The 20,243-nt window shown below is 33.8% G+C and overlaps 3 protein-coding genes across 14 annotated transcripts; 2 read left to right on the forward strand and 1 right to left on the reverse strand.

Annotated features, from left to right (window-relative positions):
• Positions 1 to 692: 692 nt before the first annotated feature.
• LOC140668079 (zinc finger protein 706) lies at positions 693 to 3,189 on the reverse strand. Of its 3 annotated transcripts, none has more exons than XM_072896655.1 (3): positions 2,837 to 2,958; positions 2,219 to 2,363; positions 693 to 1,918 (listed from the first exon to the last, which is right to left on the reverse strand). In XM_072896655.1, the coding sequence occupies exons 1-3, from the start codon at positions 2,875 to 2,877 to the stop codon at positions 1,829 to 1,831; spliced, it is 276 nt and encodes a 91-aa protein (XP_072752756.1). In that variant the 5' UTR covers positions 2,878 to 2,958; the 3' UTR covers positions 693 to 1,828. The 3 variants fall into 3 exon arrangements, with proteins under 3 accessions (XP_072752756.1, XP_072752758.1, XP_072752757.1); XM_072896657.1 differs by lacking the exon at positions 2,837 to 2,958 and adding an exon at positions 2,636 to 2,778 and having other exon boundaries at positions 694 to 1,918; XM_072896656.1 differs by lacking the exon at positions 2,837 to 2,958 and adding an exon at positions 2,989 to 3,189 and having other exon boundaries at positions 709 to 1,918.
• A 159-nt stretch (positions 3,190 to 3,348) lies between these two features.
• Thrrs (threonine--tRNA ligase) lies at positions 3,349 to 7,166 on the forward strand. 3 transcript variants are annotated; one of them, XM_072896651.1, is made up of 5 exons: positions 3,349 to 3,508; positions 3,990 to 4,076; positions 4,346 to 5,901; positions 5,983 to 6,272; positions 6,388 to 7,166. In XM_072896651.1, exons 1-5 carry the CDS (start codon positions 3,455 to 3,457, stop codon positions 6,534 to 6,536), a joined length of 2,136 nt encoding a protein of 711 aa, XP_072752752.1. In that variant the 5' UTR covers positions 3,349 to 3,454; the 3' UTR covers positions 6,537 to 7,166. The 3 variants fall into 3 exon arrangements, with proteins under 3 accessions (XP_072752752.1, XP_072752751.1, XP_072752753.1); XM_072896650.1 differs by having other exon boundaries at positions 3,500 to 3,640; XM_072896652.1 differs by lacking the exon at positions 3,349 to 3,508 and adding an exon at positions 3,676 to 3,844.
• A 346-nt stretch (positions 7,167 to 7,512) lies between these two features.
• D4 (double PHD fingers d4) lies at positions 7,513 to 20,243 on the forward strand. Of its 8 annotated transcripts, XM_072895741.1 has the most exons (10): positions 7,513 to 7,685; positions 7,767 to 7,876; positions 8,296 to 8,532; positions 8,709 to 8,914; positions 9,089 to 9,158; positions 10,868 to 11,023; positions 11,670 to 11,705; positions 12,767 to 13,249; positions 17,802 to 17,914; positions 18,331 to 20,243. In XM_072895741.1, the coding sequence occupies exons 1-10, from the start codon at positions 7,594 to 7,596 to the stop codon at positions 18,460 to 18,462; spliced, it is 1,635 nt and encodes a 544-aa protein (XP_072751842.1). In that variant the 5' UTR covers positions 7,513 to 7,593; the 3' UTR covers positions 18,463 to 20,243. The 8 variants fall into 8 exon arrangements, 7 of the variants coding, with proteins under 7 accessions (XP_072751842.1, XP_072751845.1, XP_072751843.1 ...); XM_072895744.1 differs by lacking the exon at positions 10,868 to 11,023; XR_012047052.1 differs by lacking the exon at positions 18,331 to 20,243 and having other exon boundaries at positions 7,514 to 7,685; positions 12,571 to 13,249.

Raw genomic sequence — 20,243 nt, forward strand, 5'->3', positions numbered from 1 at the left:
ATTGTGAAAGACTTTGCGAACGATTCTCGTAACATTTTACAAGATGTGATCAAGCAAATTATTCGAACAATTAATATCAGGTGCTTCTTCTTTATCGGTTATCAATTAAATAACGAATTACTCTCTCGATATTAATAGTAAGTGTTATTGCATTCATTTTTATATATGTTTTCTTTTAATGTATATAATAAATTTTTGTCAAATATAACGTGATGTGACAAATGTAATAATATTAACGTTATGATTGCAAATATTCATATTTTTTATTGAAATAGTCATCACAATTATTTATTACACCATGCGCGCGTTACGTCATTATTATATACTATCTAAAAAATATATCTGTCGAATATATGACGCAATATGCAATGACTTGCAAACTAGTGACTTGTGGAATAATTAAAAAAAAAAAGAGATAAAATTGTGATTAATTCAGACGCGCGCTCTCGTAATATTTGTATAAAATATGGTATTGATGTAGTAAAGCATAAATAATTTTAAAACAGATGTTTCTGGCCCACGTTTGTGCGTAAAACATATATTTAAAAATATATATTTTTTATTAAAATATTTTCAAAATTAATTCTCTCTTTCTCTATATCAATTCACTAAAATTGTACAATTTCAATAGAAAATCTATCAATCGCTTTGTTTGGTCGCCAGTTCAATTTATATATTTTTTTATCTAAAATGTAAAAAGATGTAGCTTAAGATGTGTATAATCTGTGTTCTGCGTGAAATATGTTAAAATTATTACATCACAAGAATATAACGGATTTTTTTATTAAAGTCAATAGTAACTACATATATCCCACCATGTATCGAATTCTTTACATTTTTACAATTATACTAATATGCAATAATACAGTTGGAATCAATTATTCTTAATTTATTATAGTATTTTAAGTACTACATATATTTTTCTAAGCATATAAAAAATGCATTATTTTAATCAGTAGACGTTTTGCAAAACGGAAGGAGTTTTATCTAGACAGATAGATAATACAGTACAATGCAAACAATATATATATATAATTAGTTCGAATAGAAATAGAAATTTAATTTCTATAAATAGGGGAGGAAGGGACTATGTAATAATATCTTTGTTTGGCTCTATACATTGTTCTTATTTTAAAGAGCATACCATACAATCAACTATAAATTGGCAGTTATGTTAAAGATTTTTCTGCGTTATTCAACCTTGTAACTTGAAGAATTGCTTCTGAGCTCTTATATCAAAGTATATATAAATTAAATGCAACAAAGTCAATGGCAGAAAGTATTATACTTTTCATAATTTATAATACAAAATTAAGATTCATAACGAGGAAACATTTTCCATAATCTTTCTATAATCTTAAAATGCTCTTTTTTTTTAATATACAGAGGAAGTGATTTAAAATCTCTCATTAGTCATTCATCATATCTCATATATTATCTCTCTTTATAACAGAAATAGGAAATTAATGCTATATTCTCTCTTTGCTTACATTGAAATATATTCTTTGCGCCATTGAGTTTATCAACTTTATTTAAAAACGTACACAAGATTATATATATATATAATTATGCTTACGTGAAAAAAGTATTGACTTCTATAAATGAAAACTTTTCATAAGTAAATCATCGATTATGTCTCTAAAGCTCTGAGTTGTGCACAACAATCTGTTGAATGCAATAGATCAGTTAAAACACTAACAAGGTTTTATTCATTTTCTGAAACTATGCAATAATCAGATGAACGTTGAACTATATCACTTTGTCAGTTGCAACATATGTTTCCTCCGCATTCTAGCCGCCAATTCTCACTGTACAAAAGTTCGTACCCTCATATATTCTTTAAATCATCAGGCAAGTCGTTCTTGGGATGTTTATTCTCAAAGTGTTGTTTGTAAGTTTTAGGATCTGGCATTTGAGCCTGCAAATAAAACAATTCCATTTTAGAATCTAACATAATAAAACAATACATTATGGAATCTACATTAAATATACAGGGTGTCCCGTAAAGATTGAATCAACGTTCGTGAGCAAGTAGAGCGAATTGGTCGATATTTTTTAATTAATCTCTCAATAATTATTGCGAAAATCGCAAAATGGTAAAGGACTTTTCTGTACAGTTTAATGCGCTCTACCTACTCACGAACGTTGATTAAATTTTTACGGAATATCCCTGTATATAAGTGCCAAGATATCTATAAAAGTCAATAAAGATTCGGACCTTGCATACAGTACACACGTGCACAAGTGCTTTTTGCGCCGCCTTCTTCTGATCATTGGCACTGTGCCCTTGTTGTTTCTTTAGTTTTGCACTTTTTTCGGCTGCTTTAGCTTGAGACTGTATTTTTTGCTGTCCACGAGCCATTCTGCAAATAAAAAAGGACATACAAGTGAAAACACGTCTCAAATAATATTGATAATAAAAATATGCTTTCACAGTCTTGCTTCCTCTCGCGCATCCGCAAAGTTCATTGACCAAGTCGAACTAACTTTAGAACGTCATGTCTAACGTGCCTGGTATAACAAATCTAATCTTATATTTCTGGTTATCATCCACTGTCAATACAGCAATCAATTTTTTTTCCCGCGTCTATTGTTTATCGAAATAAAATATGGAATATATATATATACACCATACCTGAGACGCCAAAACGATCGAAAATATCCACGCGACTCGAAATTATTCACGTGTCGCGATAAATCGCGCGTTCGCTTCAAGACAGCCCGGAGCGCGCGAGGTAAGATATAAGGTCGCCGCTTTCAGTTGATGGGGGAAAAAAAAAAAAAAAAAAAAGAAAAAGTGCGGAATAAACTTTCTACCCGAGAAGAGTACACGTACATTTCACCACGAAGCGAGCGAGAAAGCATAGAAACCCGCATGTCTTTCGTAAAATTTCTCTTTCCTCTCTACCTCCACCGCCGAATACATGCCCATCTGGTTTCGGAAGTGCAGATGGTGCAACGTGGTGCACGCGATAGCAGATTTCTCACCTATCCGCGAATAAACGGTCGACGTGTTTGCTGTGCCTCCCAGGATGCCGGGCCGAAATAATCTCCTGTTTCGCGAGGATGGAAGCACGGATGGTATTCTCACCGACGTTTTCTCTCGCGCCGAGAAAAAGGGTCCGTTTTCCCCAGCTGTGCTCCGATCTCCGATACGCACTGGTCGTATTCCGATGCGGCGCCAGTAGTGGCAGCAGTGTCGCCAAAACAAAATATTTTGTCCCCTAGGATTGAGTTCGAAAATCTAACCTCTCGAACGAAAGAAAAGATTTCTCTCTTCTGATTGGTCAGTCCTTTGACTACATACTTATATATTCGAACGCACAGCTGACAGTAACGTTGACATTTCGAACAACCGCGTGGATGGTGTATGACTTCACACCGATCGTACTAACAATAACGGAACAGAAACTTGAATTTCGACCGGCGATCTTGATCGTGTGACACGTCCGACATGAGCGACAACGTGGTAGCCGACGTACAAAATCTGACTTTGACGGAGGATAAGGCACGAATCCCTTAACTTTAATATAATATTCGGCTGCTCTTATGGTTCTTTCATATTATTAAGACTACTATGTTGACGAGTTTTCGCGTGTGTAGGACCGTTTACTGCGGTACTAAGTGGACACATGCTCGGGTTGGTTAAGATGTATTTTTGTCTCTCTGGCTTCCCCCTCATGGCAAATGTTATACAAATAAAATTCACGCGAGCTCCTCTTGTTATTCCGTATTGTTTGACAGTGCAGCCGCGTGCCTTTTGTTTATAACTTATGGCCGATTATTTCTTCATAATGACAAAATCGATATAATCTGACGTAACAAAACTATTATTTCTTGCAAAGTATGCCAACCCTAACTTAACCTAACACACGTTCACCTAATATGTGACTTCTTGCGTAATTTAACACGTCGTTCAAATTTTGATATACGTTTAATATACTATTTTCATAGCGATTTTTTACTTTAGATTCTTGTTCTGTTTTTAGACTAAATCAATGAAGGCACACAAGAAGAAAAATGCTGTGGTGGAGAAGTCTATATCCGAGCTTAATCCTTGGCCCTCATATATTCAGGTAAATCAAGATTATTATGAACATTATTTCCACTCTATGAATAATAATTGCTTTTGAGATTTTGGCTGCAAAATTTTCTTAATGTAAATCAAGTAAATAGAGAGAAAACTTGAAAAAAATGTTATACAAGTAGAAACATATGTTTATTCTTTTTTTTTTTGTTTTTTTTTTTTTTTTTTTACAAAAGTTTTTTGCAAGTTCTCAAGATGTGTTTTCTTCAAAATTCTAAAGTACGATATTTGATATTTCTTTTTTGCATATATTTGTAGGATCGTATTGTATTATGGGACAAGTTAAAAAAGGAGTACGAGGCTGAGTTAGCCGCAAAAACCCCTGTTGATATAACTGTGACTCTGCCGGATGGCAAAAAAGTAACCGCTCAGTCCTGGCGTACAACTCCTTACGAAGTTGCAAAGAGTATCAGTCAAGGATTAGCGGACAATACTGTAATTGCAAAGGTCAACGATAATTTATGGGATCTTGACAGACCTTTAGAGTATGATTGCAAAATGCAATTATTGAAATTTGACGATCCGGAAGGTCGGCAAGTGTTTTGGCATTCCAGCGCTCATATTCTTGGGGAAGCTATGGAAAGAATATATGGTGGTTGTCTTTGTTACGGTCCACCGATCGAAAATGGTTTTTACTATGATATGTATGTGGGAGAGAAAGGCATTTCTACTACGGACTATCCGTTTTTGGAAAATTTGTACAAGAATATAGCCAAAGAGAAACAACCATTTGAACGGCTAGTAATGACGAAGGAGGACCTCTTGGAAATGTTCAAGTACAATGAGTTTAAAGTACGGATTATTAAGGAAAAAATACAAACGCCCACTACTACCGCTTACAGATGCGGCCCGTTGATTGATTTGTGCAGAGGACCGCATGTCAGGCACACGGGCAAGATTAAAGCTCTCAAGGTTACGAAAAATTCGGCCACGTACTGGGAGGGAAACGTTAACGCGGAGTCATTGCAAAGAGTATACGGAATAAGCTTTCCCGATTCTAAGCAGTTAAAGGAATGGGAGAAGTTTCAAGAAGAAGCAGCCAAACGTGATCACAGAAAGCTCGGCAAAGAACAAGAGCTATTCTTTTTCCATGAACTGTCACCTGGTTCTTGCTTTTTCCAACCACGTGGCGCATATATATACAATACATTGATCGAATTTATTCGTTCCGAGTACAGAAAGAGAGGATTCCAGGAAGTGATTACTCCAAACATTTATAATAGTAAATTATGGCAGACTTCCGGACACTGGCAACATTACGCCGAAAATATGTTCTCTTTCGATGTGGAAAAGGAGACTTTTGCGTTGAAACCCATGAATTGTCCAGGCCATTGCATGATATTCGACGTTCGAAACAGATCGTGGCGCGAGCTGCCACTAAGATTGGCAGATTTCGGTGTGTTGCATCGTAATGAACTGTCGGGCGCGTTAACGGGTCTTACCAGAGTGAGACGGTTCCAACAGGACGATGCGCACATATTCTGCTCCATCGAGCAAATTAAAGATGAAATGACAGGGGCTCTCGACTTTTTACAACACGTTTATTCCGTCTTTGGTTTTACGTTTAATTTATGCCTGTCTACGCGACCTGAGAAGTATTTGGGCGACATAGAAGTCTGGAACCAAGCTGAAAAAGCATTGGAGGACAGCCTGAATGCATTTGGTCAACCGTGGACCCTTAATCCTCAAGATGGCGCTTTTTATGGACCTAAAATTGATATAACGATTATGGACGCGCTTAAAAGGGCTCATCAGACCGCTACGATACAATTGGATTTCCAATTGCCAAGTAGATTTAATTTATCTTATGTTAAGTAAGTACATTAGAAATTATTGAAAAAATTTAGGAAATTTTTTTATCAAATACCTGAATTAATACTTACTTTCTTACACAGTGAAACTGGAGAGAAAGTACGTCCAGTTATCATACACAGAGCTATCCTAGGCTCTGTAGAGCGTATGATTGCGATCCTAACTGAATCATACGGAGGAAAGTGGCCATACTGGCTATCTCCTCGACAAGCAATGGTTGTGCCAGTAGTATCACAATTCGATGACTATGCTTATGAAGTGAAACAGAAGCTCTGGGACGCTGGCGTTATGGTAGAAATCGACACTGATGCGAGCGATACTTTGAACAAGAAGATTCGCAATGCTCAGCTTGCACAGTTCAACTTTATTCTTGGTAGGTACTACTATAAACTTGCTCGATAAAATAATTTATATAAAATTATATTATTTAGTGATAAAAATAATACACTCATTTACTTTTATATTGACACGTGCACATTTTATTTCAGTTGTGGGTGAAAAGGAACGTAATGCTGGCACAGTTAACATACGAACGAGAGACAATGTAGTGCACGGTGAAATGGCAGTAGAGGAATTGATCTCAAAGTTGAAAATTATGAAGGAAACGAGAGATCTAAGTGGTGAATTAAAATCTTAATCTAACATTATCTCATATTTAAAGGATTTATTTATTTTTAAATATTACATGATATCTTGATAAATCAATACGTAACTTAATAATGATTAACTCTTAATTATAAATTATTTCTCTTTTTTTTTTTTTTTTTTTTTTTTTGTACATTAAAAAAATGTGTATTTTTTATTCTTTGTGATGTACTTTACAATATGAATCAAGATCAATATGATAATTATATCATAAAATAATTTATAAAATATCAAGTTTTGCATTTACTATGTTTCTTGAATAGTGCAAAATCCCTTCTTTATAAGTATATGAAAATAGATATAAGAGAATTTAATTTATATATTGTTTATAGTGTGCAGTATTTTTATTATAAATATTTTATTATAAACAGTTTTTGTACACATATTATAATGCATAGATCACACTTAACATGATCACAATATGTAACATAAGGAAATTGGGTAGCTATTTGGGTATATTTTTTATTATTACATAATAATCACAATTTAAAAAATATATATCAAAGTGGCTGTGCTTTCTCTGGCTTGGATGAATAGAAACTTTTAGATAATATGTAAAACATGTATTCTGCTGCATCTCTTTTTTTCATTTCAAAAATAAATCTTTGATTTCCTTATACAATCAATTTCCTATATTCTATTTTCCTTTATTTTAAATGTTCATCTTTAATTTTGTCCAGATGTTCATCTTTAATTTTACTACCTAAGTGCTTTTAGTTCTGCGCATGTGCTATTAGTGAAAGAGAGAGAGAGAGAGAGAGAGAGAGAGATAGAAGGGAAATCAATTGTACAATTAAATGTATAAAAAGTCTTTTTTTATCCCACTCATAGCAATAGTTTTACATGTTATCAGTAATGTATTTTACTAATATTATTTGTATCTTCTATTCATTATTCGAGACTGCATCCCTTTTAACTTTGTTAATATTAGAGTGCGACATTTGATGGTCGTAGTATGACTTCCGGGAAGAAGCAGGACCGGCACATCACATAAGCAACGTAGCTAACGGGTTACGAGTCGCGGAGTGTGGTGTAACGTCAGGTCGAAGATGACAGCGGTGGCTATGCCTCCCGCAATGTCACATAATAACAATGGAATAATACAAATGGTGAACGAAAATAATTTAGGTAAAATAGAGAGGTACGGATTTTGGTTTAATTTTACCGTAAAGCCGAACATTTCGCGCGGAGCAGTCGCAAATAATTATCGATCCACTTGCAGCTTCCTCAACGACACAGCTTACAGAGAAGCCATTGAAAACTCCTCGAATTATAATAGTCGATTATGCCGAGAACGACGTCTTCGCATGCCCTTCCTCGACTCGCAAACAGGTAAGATGATTAAACGCAGTGGTAATTTTATCTTTACAATAATTGTAGAATCAATATGTGTGCACTTTGACATTATTGATTAATTAGGTTTATTGTAAATGTATGTAAACATTCACCTGCAAAGTCATGTAAGGTGATTGGGTCACGTAATGGTTTAATTCTGGGACTTAATATTTTGAGGATAATAAAATTTTTTTTTGCATAATGATGCACAGTTTATATTTAATTAAAGGATTTATTATATTTAACATTAAATTAGCAATATAATAATAGATTATTGCTTATTTGTGTTAATGCCAATTAAGTTTTTATATTTTTGTAAATAGCTTTATTAATTGTAAATTATAATTAAAATTATTATAATTATTTATCTAAAATTATTTTTAAGTGTTAATATTTAGACTTGTATAAAATTACAGGTGTAGCACAGAACCATTCTGCACTCTTTATGTCCTCGAGAGAAAGATTACCAGGTTTGTTACATGGTCAAATTTACACCTATCCAAGCAAAAGATGGCGAAAGAAACGACGGCAATATTTAATGCACTATCTACATCCAAAACGAGGCCCAAGAGGTGACACAGAGGATGGAACAGAAGGTGTCGAAGCTGTTACACACATAAATGATGATAGTAAAGATTCCGTAGTGCTTAAAGGTAAACAAGAAATGGAGAAATATTTTATAAAATATATTATAACAAAAAAACAAATTAAAATATTGATTTAAAAAAAAATTATAAATATACAAAAGATATTTTTATCATTATTTAAGTCATATAATTTAGACATTGGCATTTAAATTGTGTTGCAAATAAAAATTGAATTTTTTCAGATGAACATAGTAAAGACGCTTGGTATTACGATGAGCAAGATATGTTAGATATGGATGCCTATGAAGAACCTGATCCTGATAGTGATTATGATTATGAAGAAAGTTATAGTAGTAAAAGAAAACGCAGGAAAACGCGTGGAGGTGGTCACCATCCTGCTCGTAGTCATCCACCTTCAACAGACACGCCAGGCGGTAAACGAACAAAGGTGTGTAATAATGCACGTATTTACAGATAATAAACATTTTAAATATGACATATTAACGTCGAGAAATCAGGATATATATCTTGAGGCGATAACATTTATATTTATTTTAAATTTATGTGACTATGGACACAATTTGTTCAAATGTATAAATAATGTAATTTATATCTGATGCAGGGTGGGGGCCGCGGACGCAAAAAAGCCAACTACGACTCTGTTGACACTGATAAACCATTCGTTTGTGACCGTAAGTTTAATCATAGATACAACTACAAATGACTATTCTTCCTGTTATTTAGTTTATTATAAATATTATTATTTTTAGTTTTGAAGTTTATTTCAAATAAGTTATAAATTTATTTTTTCGTTTACAAAATTTGTTAATTTTATCCCACGTATATTTATACCCGATATATTACACCACGACACAAAAGTTAGACTATAATATAAAATAAGATGAAAAGTTGAAATAAATTGTTAAATATTATAGTTAAATAATCTTATATATCAAGACAACATAGTAATTGTATAAGTTGCTCAGTTCTTACATTAACTATTAAATACTATTTATTTAGAGAGACTGATTAGAGCATACCATATTGACTGGTATCTTTTATCACGTCTTAATTAAAGTAACATATACAAAAAATTAAGTGTAAAAATCGAGAAACTCATGTTTGATTATTTTATTTTGTTCTTTATTCGAGTAGGAGTAATTATAATATGATTCTGAATGCAAGGCAAAGACTAGTCATATGTTCCAAATATCCAAAACTTTGTGCATAAATAGTATATATGCTTTTTATTTATGCTTCTAAATATTATATTAATCGAATTAAAAATAATCAAAAGATGAATACAGACTTTCTAAGCAAATAACTTGAGTAAATTATTCCATTACCGTGCTGAAATCAGACATCTGGCACATTGCAGCCTAACTTTTTTAACATTTGTCATTTTTAATAATCATATTTTACTCTAATTAAAATAAAAAATTAAATTACTAACAAGCTGTACAATCATGTTAGTCAAATGCTTGAAATTTATTTGACAGTTTTTATCATCATCATCATCATCATCATCATTATCTAACATTTAAATCCATCACGGAAATATAATTTTGAATTTTTCTAAAACTGCTAAAATCTTTTATACTTACAAAACATGAATAAGACATTGATTTCCAATTGTGTTTTTGTTTCGGGAAAAACAATTCATTTATATACTTATTATGCGCAAATTTATGGACTTCAGTAACGTCTATAACATAAGCAAAACAAGAAAACAAAAAGATAAAAAAAAAAAAAAAATTGAAATAACTTTTTGAACAAACTCGATATATTCTTTTCTTGAAGGAGTATAAAATGGTCATTACTAATTTGGTCAAACATTTCCAGACACAAAGTCTATGAATTAACTCGAATGTGCCTGCAATCTGTTTACTTCTTGAAACCACTCCTGTTAGACTAGCAGATGATCTAAAGACATTTGGTCTGGTTGTACCAAGAGCTCGTGTTAAAGAGACAATTTTGACAAAACATTGAACTCGTTTATTGACAATCGAGCTAATGTCACCGGCCCAAATATCTTCGGACTAGTTCTACCTGCAATAATAACAGAGCAAGAATGTACTGGCTCAACACTGTAGCGAGCTCATTCTGTAGGAGTACAAGCATCAAGCCTTGCATCGTATTAGTTTTGCTTCTTGGGCTGGAACTCCTTCACTGCTTGTCCACATATAGACTCGTAGGTGGATAGGGATGTGTACTGGTGCGGAAGGTGTGCAAATGCTATCCCTGACCAGCACCCCGCGTCCCCCCACCCTAGCCCTATCAGCTTTTCTGATATCCCATATGATATTACCTCCCTTGATCGTCCGTTAAACAAAAAGGTCTGTCTTATCATTGGACGTTGCATTGGATGGATTGCGGGAAAACAGTATTTGCACTTTTGCAGTATGCAGCGCACGGTATAAGACCAGACCTGGTCTGGTCTACCATTACGGTCATTCCCACTCTACTTCCTCCGGTGATCCTGCTAAGGAACTAAGTCCCAGTCCTGCCGAAGTTGAACCTAGGAGCGTTGCAGACACCGCTGCTTCGAACCAGCCAGGTTGGAGCCAAAATCAGCTCAGTTTTCTCACTTTCCTTTAAGCCCCGCGTTCCTCAAGCCTTTGAGAGATCCAATCTCCTCCTCCATCTGCCATTGTATTCAATCTTGTCCCAGTCATGCAACTAACTCGTCCAAAAACTTATATCCCGATATAACAACCTAATATATATTTATAAATTTTTTTACATGTATTGCAAATGCATGCATTGCAAATAAGATATCGTTATCACATCTTTTTCTTTCTAAACTTAAATTTATATTTCTTAAAATATGTATGTATGAAATTTATGCCTTTCTAATATCTAATTATATATATATGTCTAATTATAATAATTTTATTATATATATATATATATATATATTACGATAATTACTACATATAATTTATTATTAATATATCATACGGATAAAATGATATTCAAGCCAGTATGATATAAGTGATTTGATTTTGCATTTTATTATGAAAAAGATATATTTGTGTACTCTTTTCTTGTATTTTATCTATTGTGTGACAACAAATGGGAATGCTTTATATCTTAATGTATGAGAAAGCGATAATTATTTGTGTTGTATCTCTTTTGCAGTGGCATGCTTCTGCAATATATATATAATATTTTAAAGTATTTCTTTTTTTATATACTTTAAGCGAACGAGAGAGATGAGATCTTATCGAATCATCTAGGTTAGTGTATTTTTTTTCCTTTTCTTTAATGTCAGCGTCTTTATTCTTGATTGAGCGTCTTGTATGCGTGTGCGTGTTCTTTTTCTTCTTTTTTTTTTTTTTTTTAAATGTGTAGCTCTTTTTTTAATTAGTATGTCCCTTTTTAGCATGATTATATTTTTTACGAATGAGTCTAACAAATAAAGATTTTTCTTTTCTTTGCTGTTTTGACGCTTGTGTATTACTCCTAGAGCGATTTTGGCTTCGATTCTCCTATTAATGAATGTTAAGGCTTCGTTGATTCAAATAGGTATCTTTCAAGTTACTTGTAGTTCCAATATGTTTGAAAAATCGTTTGTTTGTATCTGTCTCTATACTTGGAATCGATATATCTCGTCGTTATATATCTTTGGATTTTGCTGCTGGTGATGGAATGATTGACATGTGCACTTTGTTATACTTACATATAATAAGATTTGTTTTTTTTTTCCCTTGTTGTAACAATTTGTTAGATTATTTATGAATGTTTAGAATAATTGATTCTGTTAGTCGAAGAAACTGTGGTAATTGGACAATGGGCTTTTTAATCTGAATGTTACAGGTGTAACGTGTACAGAGTGTTTTGTCCTTACAGTTGTCATTTTTATTTCTAATTATTTTGATCAATTTACAATCAATTTCTTTCGATATAATATAATACACAATAATTATAATAATTAGAATTGAAATTGAAATATATTAAAGCAGAAATATATTAAAGCAAATCTAGCAAATTTTTTTTAAACTCCAAATTTTTGTCTTTGTCTCTTTTAATTTTCATATATGTAGTTTGCAATGAATCTCTGATATTTGAGCAAACTGTAACTCGTCTATACTTCTATTCCAGCCCACGATTTCGACAAAACTGAATCGATTACGAACGGACATTTAAAAAAAAAAAAAAGAAAAAGAAAAAAGAGTGCGAGAGAGAGTAAAAAAAAAATACGACTTTATTGTATCTATCATATAAAGCCGGTGTGCATGGTCCATCAGCTTATGACGGCAAAGCGCAACTGTGGGTATGTTGATCGGTTTGTGATCAGGTGGTACGCGTCGGGGTCGTCAGAACGCTACGTCCTCGAGTACCTCGAGTCCTTCCCCGGTGGCTCCAGCCGCCGCATCCGCTGCTGGAGCGGTGTCGCAGCCGTCGCAACAATCGCAGCAGCAACTGCAGCAGCCAGCATCCGCACAGACGCCCGTCGCTCCAGCGTCGCCTACCATCTCGGCGACCAAGGAAGATCATCTGCCTGCCGCGTCCTCGCCCGGCGGCACCGCCGTCCCGTCGCTCTCGTCCACGGAGTCCGGGCCGGGTGGGTCGCCCAACTCCGGTGGAGGAGCAGCAGCAGGAGGAGGAGGTGTTGGAGGAGCAGGGGGAGGCGGACCGACCGCGGAGAAGAAGCCAGGCGGCAAGTCATCCGCGGCACAGCCGTCCCCGTACTGCGACTTCTGCCTGGGTGACGCGCGCGAGAACAAGAAGACGGGCGGGTCCGAGGAGCTGGTGTCGTGCAGTGACTGTGGCCGCTCAGGTAAGCCAGAGGAAAAGATCAAGCGCAAGTATACCAGGAGAGCGAATCACAATTAATGCTCGATCGCGCACTCGACGATGACTATGATGACGAGAGACGACGACGACGACGATGACGATGGTCAGGATAAACGAATGCGGTGGTGATGAGGATGATGATGATATAATATATATTCTGAATCTGAGAGACGGTAAGAGTAAGTCGTTCCGTGTCTATGCGGACGGTACTATTTTCTACATCTCTTTGCGAGCCTATCGCGCAACTGCGTCCTGTGAATATATAGCCAGATACAACTCAAAAAAAAAAACAAAAAAAAAAAGAAAGAAAGAAAGAAAAAAGAATCAGGAGATCATTATATATGTCGCAAATACCTCGAGTATGCTTCCGCGCGACTGATATGTGACTAGCAGCTTATTTATGAAACGCGGGGATATGTGACTTAGTGATGATTTAGCGATAACGAGATGGTTTAATGTCGGCAATATCTGATGTGCCGATAACGGCATATAGCGTTATTGGGTATATATATATACGTGTTCACGCTATAATTGTTTATACTTCCATGTTTCAGCTGTTAACATCGTGAAAGATATTGAGTAACTTGTTAATTTTACGACAAACAAGCAAGCGTACGTGCTCTTCCTTACGCAAAGAGAGGATCGCTGTTTCCTCCCCCCTCCCCCTCCCCTTCCCCCCTCCCTATTCGTATATTCCAAACGTACCTATAATTGTTAACCGCGCGATATCGAGATGTTTAGAATTATCTGTTACATTTGTAATAATTTGAGGATTCTGCCTTTTTTTTCGTTGATTTATGCGTACATCACGTGTACGCGTGTATAGCCGTTAAAAAATAATCGTAGAAATGAAATCTGTTATCAGTTTTTGGCATACCATGTTTTCTCTATTAAATCTTCGCTTTAAGTTGTTAAGATAAAAGCAGATTTAAAAAAAAAAAAAAAAAAAAAAAAAAATAAAAAAAAAAACAAAAAAGTGGAGGCAACTTTTTGAGTTGTATAGGGTTACAATTGTCGCGCGTGACGCACTTTTTCGTCACTGCCGTCAAGGGTAATAGTAACGTGCTGTTGTGTGCAACTTCCCGGGTGCAATAATTAAGGAAAGAGAAAGAGAGAGAGAAAGAGAGAAAACGATTTAATTATCTGCACGGTGTTTTAGAGATCAAACGGTTACGAGCTTTACATACACTAGTCAAGGCGAGGAACACAAAACATCGTTTTGTCAATGGTGCAACTTGTCGCATCTGAGTAATAGGAATTTTCCAGAATTCCTTTACTACGCGTGAATTTGCTGTGATTTATAGTATTTTTCAGTGATTAGTTCTAAGGGAGAAAAAAAAAACAAAAAAAAGAAAATCGGAGGTTCAAACGCGTTTTAATATTAACGGGAAAAGAGCACGGGAAGAGTCTAAAAAGGTCTTCGTCGCAATGAGAAAAGTCAGATTTCATCGTATGTGCGTGTGTGCGAGATTGGATAGATCAAATAGAGAAATCGATCGACGGAATCGCGGCGTCTTTTGCTTTTGCGCGAGAAAAGTTTTGCAGCTTTATTAAAATTCCTGTTGCACAGTACCACTAGAGCACGTATTGAGGAAGAGGTGTTTGTCTTCTGTTTGACAGTGTATCCTGATATTTACGTTATTGCGTGTTGGAAATCAAAAAGAAAAAAAAAAAAAGAAAAAACGTAAAAAAAAAAAAAAAGAAAAGAGGTATACACGGCGTGAGAAACGCACCGGCAAGTTTAAAAAGATTTTTAGATACACGCGAGATGCAATATAAATATATATATATATATACTTTATATATCCAGCACAATCATAAGAATCGTTTTAACGAAGGTAACAATATTTATTGTAAGATAATGACATGTTGATCGCGTCATATTTCGATATTTCTCTCTGCATGTTTTTCGATTCGTCTGTAAATACTTTTGTATCTTTTGCGTTTGTTGAGTATATCGTAACGAGATTTTTAGAGAGATGAGATGTGAGCTAGGAGCGCAGCACAGAAAAAAAGAGGATTATGAAAGAGAAGAGTGCAATTTTAAGGATCTCCGTGTATCTCTTTCGCGATTTTGAGAGAATTTCGATACGAAAGATTGACTGGATGAGATTAATACGAACATCGATAATAATGTTTTATCCGTTATAATAATTATGATTTTATATATTCGTTTTACAACATTTTATGTGTTCAATATATTTATTTTTAAATTTATAATCGCGCCAGAATAATTCGCATTCAGTGTGGAATACGTTCATCAAAAAAAATGGGAGAGACGTTCATTATATACGCGATATAAAGATATACATACGCGTTTCACAGCATGCGTCATGCAAACAAAACAAACAAACAAAAAATGTTTCTTTAAACGGTAAAGCTTTGTATTTTGAGTAACATCTTGTCCTCCCTTAGACAATTTTTACCCAAGAGATTTTTATTTCACATCTTCGTAGTAGTAAATTATTAATGATTTTTATATATACATATATATATATATATATATATATTCTTCGCGTAAGAATATCGTATATATTTTGAGGCGGAGAGCCCTAACGGTTTTTTTTTTTTTTTTTTTTTTTTTTTTACGAGAGTTTTAATTTTACATGTGTAAAATAGAGAATGTTCGATGTATTATCGAGTTTCGTTGTAAAGATGAAAAACGCGATCACGCGCGTTTTCGGCTCGTTGATTTCCCCTTTTAATACGTCTCTCACATTCCATTGTATATCTGCCGTTTTTACCTTTAGTTGTGGGCATTAGCTTTTCCGACCTAATATAATATAATCGCTTCCCCCCCCCCTCCCCCCTTGCTATTATTGTCATTTATAATAACGCAATATATTTATTACACACGTATTTAACAAGCAAGAAAAAAAGAATATGAGATAAAAAACCTATAGTTACAGAGTATAATCAAGTTTTTTTCTTTTTTTTAAACTACTGGATATGTATTTTACATAGGTACCTTTTTAAAACGCGATGCGTGTCACACGTGAACGCGCCCTTAACTACCTATATCTTCTCTTGTAGAAATCCGACATAGCTTAGTTTTTTGTACACACAAGCAGAGCTTTGATACTCGTACAGATATCGTTTGATTAGGAAATAATTACAGAATACCCTCCCGCATATGGAATTAATGTAATACCTTATGAGTTTTTCAGGCACATGGAGAAGCGCGGCGTTAAATCTGCTTTCGATTAAACTCGAATTATTTTATATACTTTGCTGATTGTAGATATATATCGTAATTTTATATACACACACACATACACATATACACACACTTTTTACATATATACGCTATTATATACGTTATAAACACTTTACGTCTCTTACTCACGATATATAGATCTGTGTGTATATGCGGTTTTTTATATTTTGAATATCTATAGAAATATTTGGAATAATTTATACAATTGATGAGCAAACGTCTTCTTTAATCCTAGAGCTTCATAATCTTTTTTCACAAAGTACTTTCTAATATACATACATTATGTAACTCGAGTATGTAGAAGGCTATATTGACAAAGGTATGTTACAGCTTCTTTACATATAACATATGAAACACAACGTAGAATATTCTATCATTTAATATGGTACAGCTAAATACGGCAGAGAATAGAGAGGGTACTATATATATTTACGTTTTAGTTTCTTGTATAAATTGATATTACATTGTCCTTAGATTGTCGTAAGAAAAACTCACATGGTATAAAAACAATGGAAGCATGCAGATATATAGTTCCTCCTTGTTATATATAAAATTGAAGACTTGTTATTAGGCAGTTTTAATTAAGCAATACCCTTAATGAGGCTTATAAATATAGTATTTAAGTCACACTAGTTATATATAAATTATATATATGACTTCATATATATATGATATATATAAAAAGAATGTGATATACGTTATATGAGTTGCGTGTATGTGTGTATGGCGAGGAGAAAGAGAGAGAGAGAGAATGCAAGAGAGAAAGAGAGCGAAAGAAAGAAAAGGAGCGAGGGAGAGTGTGCATCTGCGACGTTTATATTGTGCTGCGCAAGAAAGAACGTGAACTATTCCAAGGTACGCCCTGCTATTACTTACCACCTATTATTCCAAATAATAACAATATGTTCAAAATGCAACATCAAAAAAAAAAAAAAAAAAAAAAAATTACAGATATCATGAAATAAAATATTCTGTGCGGAAACACGAGGACGTATCATTATTCCGGACGTTTTTAGTGCTGAGGAAAGGTGAAAGACATCTTGTAGAGTCGTACTTGTGTGTGGATCAGATTTGTCAAACAGCATTTCCTTGTCTTGTGTAAAGAATTCGATTGCGATGTGATCGAAAAAAAAGCATAAAAAAAAAGTAAATGATTTACGAAAAAAAAAAAAAAAAAACAAATATAATAGCTTGGAGTTCACTGTTCTTCGGCACAAGATAACTGTCCTGGCACCTTTCTACTCGTATCCCACGACAGATCTCTCCTCGTTCCATCCCAAAATGCGTGTTCCATGACGTGCGTACGTTCTTGTTGTAGGGCATCCAACTTGTTTGCAATTCACTGCAAACATGATCGTTTCTGTTCGCAAGTACAGGTGGCAATGTATCGAATGCAAATGCTGCTCCATTTGCGGCACCTCTGACAACGATGTAAGTATTTATTTCCGTAATCTTTTGCAGGGTTCGTAAAAAAAAAAAAAAAAAAAAAAAAAAAAAATTTTTTTTTTTCCTTTACACATTCGCGGACGTGTCAATATAGAGGCGTACGAAATAAAAATCAATATTAATTTCAATGTATATATATACTTTTATCGATTAAAAAACGGATTACACACAGTCGCAATTTACAATGCTATCAGAATTGTTGAAATTATCTCGTGTTATTGCAAATAAGATTGATTTACTCGTGAAAATAATTAAATTCAATATCATTCGGAAAAGTTAATTCGGTCAACTTCTCGGGCAGAAAAATCAATACAAATGAATATAATATTAATACTATGTACGTTTTACGCGAGCTTTACTTGGATTACTTGTAATATTAACGGTTTGGCGAACTGAAATAGGATCAGTTGCTGTTCTGTGACGACTGTGATCGTGGATACCACATGTATTGTCTGTCTCCGCCTCTTGCGTCACCTCCCGAGGGCTCCTGGTCGTGCCGCTTATGCATAGCTGAATTTCATCACCGTGATTAAGTTCACTCTCAGATAGATATAAGTCACGGAGCTATCCTTGCTATCGATGCGGCATACAACGTCTTGGTCGTCTTATTAGGAGAATTAGGAGAGTATTTACGAGAGTTCACTCGTATATTGTTATATACGGCGTACACCGGCAAACTTTTCGAGAGAAGAAAAAGAAAGAAAAAAACGAAAAATTTCATTGATTATTATTTATTACAAAATTAATATGATTTATCAGCTTCCTGTAAAATTACGTTAATGATAATGATGATAATAATAATAATAATAATAATAATAATAATAATAATTAATGAAGGATACGTTAAGCGTAACTACATTAGATATCTCAGGCACTGGTGATCTCGACGAGATAAAGATGTAAGGAAACACGTATTTATATATATATATATATATATAATTTAACCGAGATAGCTTTTAGAATATATAAATGTATAAAGATACAATTCATGACCGACTGCATGTCAGCAGAGTTCTGTGGAACGAACAGAGAGATTATTAATTTTAAAGACAAAGACGGAGTTCGATTTACCGACGATCTTAGATTTTACATTCGTACCGAACAAAGTGTATTTTTTGCTCATTTTACGAACTGACACAAATACATATAAATATATATATATACATACAAACATATACACGTTTACAGCGATATTACTAACAAACGAACTATAAGAGGTTTACACATAGTCAAAGATCGTTAAATAGGACAATACTCTCCTAGTTCTATATATAGATTATTCTACTCTTAGTCAATGATATATTTAAAGTATTTGATTTACATTCAGAACTTTTACAATTGCTTAAATTTAACGATAAATTTGACGATCTCGAGTTTTCACATTAACTCTTATTAGCTCCTCGCGCTATTTGACTTGGTAGAAAAACCAAGTTTCATAGGAAAGAAAAAAAAAATAAAAAAAAAAAAGAAGATATGGAAACGAAAAAAATTTATTCTAGAAAAATCATGATATTAATAGTATTTGTTCCATGAATAGTGATAAAAATAAAATATTATCTCTGTTTCTCTGTATGTATCATGATACTCTAAAGCTTTTACACTTAATGAGATAGCTATTAGTAGCGACATAGCTGTCATACGCAAATTTGCAGCATACTTGCAGCATACTCGCAGAAAGATTATATGTTATTTGTCACACATTTAGCCCAGTATTTTTATATTTTATATATTAAATGTACTTAATTTTAAGAAACTGTGGTGATATTTGGTATTCGTTATATAATGTCAAACTTTGTTTCGTAATTTGACAATTTTACGATCGCCTAATTGTACAACTAGTGTTATATATCACTCAAATTTTTTTGCCGACTCATCTTTAAGTTTTTCTCTCCTCGATTAAACCTGATCAAATTTATATATCGCTTATTTTTAACATTATGTATACAAATTGGAATAAACGTTAGTTTATATAAACTGGATTATTAAGTTTAGAACAGTTTTATTGCGTGCCATTGTACACATTTCAATTGTAAGAGAGAAAGAGAGAGAGAGAGAGAGAGAAAGAGAGAGAGAGAGAGAGATAGAGAGAGAAGGAGAGAGGTTATATAACACAAACGACACAAACAGGTGCTACATTTCAGGGATTAGCTCTTTTTTTGGACATTACGATTACTTTGTAATATTGGCAGTGATGTTTTATAAGGAATATTACATTTGACTATTGTAGCTAATAATTGCTATGTAAGATATAAAAAAAAAAGTTAGTAATCCGAAAAATATAACATTTTTTCATAAAAATAGCATTAACATAAAT

The sequence above is a fragment of the Anoplolepis gracilipes genome, chromosome 7, assembly GCF_047496725.1.
Source record: "Anoplolepis gracilipes chromosome 7, ASM4749672v1, whole genome shotgun sequence".
Taxonomy (NCBI): domain Eukaryota; kingdom Metazoa; phylum Arthropoda; class Insecta; order Hymenoptera; family Formicidae; genus Anoplolepis; species Anoplolepis gracilipes.

Bases quoted from the DNA above. Each gene is read 5' to 3' on its own strand.
- LOC140668079 (XM_072896655.1), bottom strand. From the start codon at position 2,877: ATGCGGGTTTCTATGCTTTCTCGCTCGCTTCGTGGTGAAAT. The intron at 2,364-2,836 runs GTACGTGTACTC...TTTTATTTGCAG, and splicing joins CGCTCGCTTCGTGGTGAAAT to AATGGCTCGTGGACAGCAAA. The intron at 1,919-2,218 runs GTCCGAATCTTT...TTTTATTTGCAG, and splicing joins ACGTGTGTACTGTATGCAAG to GCTCAAATGCCAGATCCTAA.
- Thrrs (XM_072896650.1), top strand. From the start codon at position 3,578: ATGTTGACGAGTTTTCGCGTGTGTAGGACCGTTTACTGCGGTACTAAG. The intron at 4,077-4,345 runs GTAAATCAAGAT...ATATATTTGTAG, and splicing joins CTTGGCCCTCATATATTCAG to GATCGTATTGTATTATGGGA. The intron at 5,902-5,982 runs GTAAGTACATTA...TTTCTTACACAG, and splicing joins TTTAATTTATCTTATGTTAA to TGAAACTGGAGAGAAAGTAC.
- D4 (XM_072895741.1), top strand. From the start codon at position 7,594: ATGACAGCGGTGGCTATGCCTCCCGCAATGTCACATAATAACAATGGA. The intron at 7,877-8,295 runs GTAAGATGATTA...ATAAAATTACAG, and splicing joins CTTCCTCGACTCGCAAACAG to GTGTAGCACAGAACCATTCT. The intron at 8,533-8,708 runs GTAAACAAGAAA...GAATTTTTTCAG, and splicing joins AGATTCCGTAGTGCTTAAAG to ATGAACATAGTAAAGACGCT.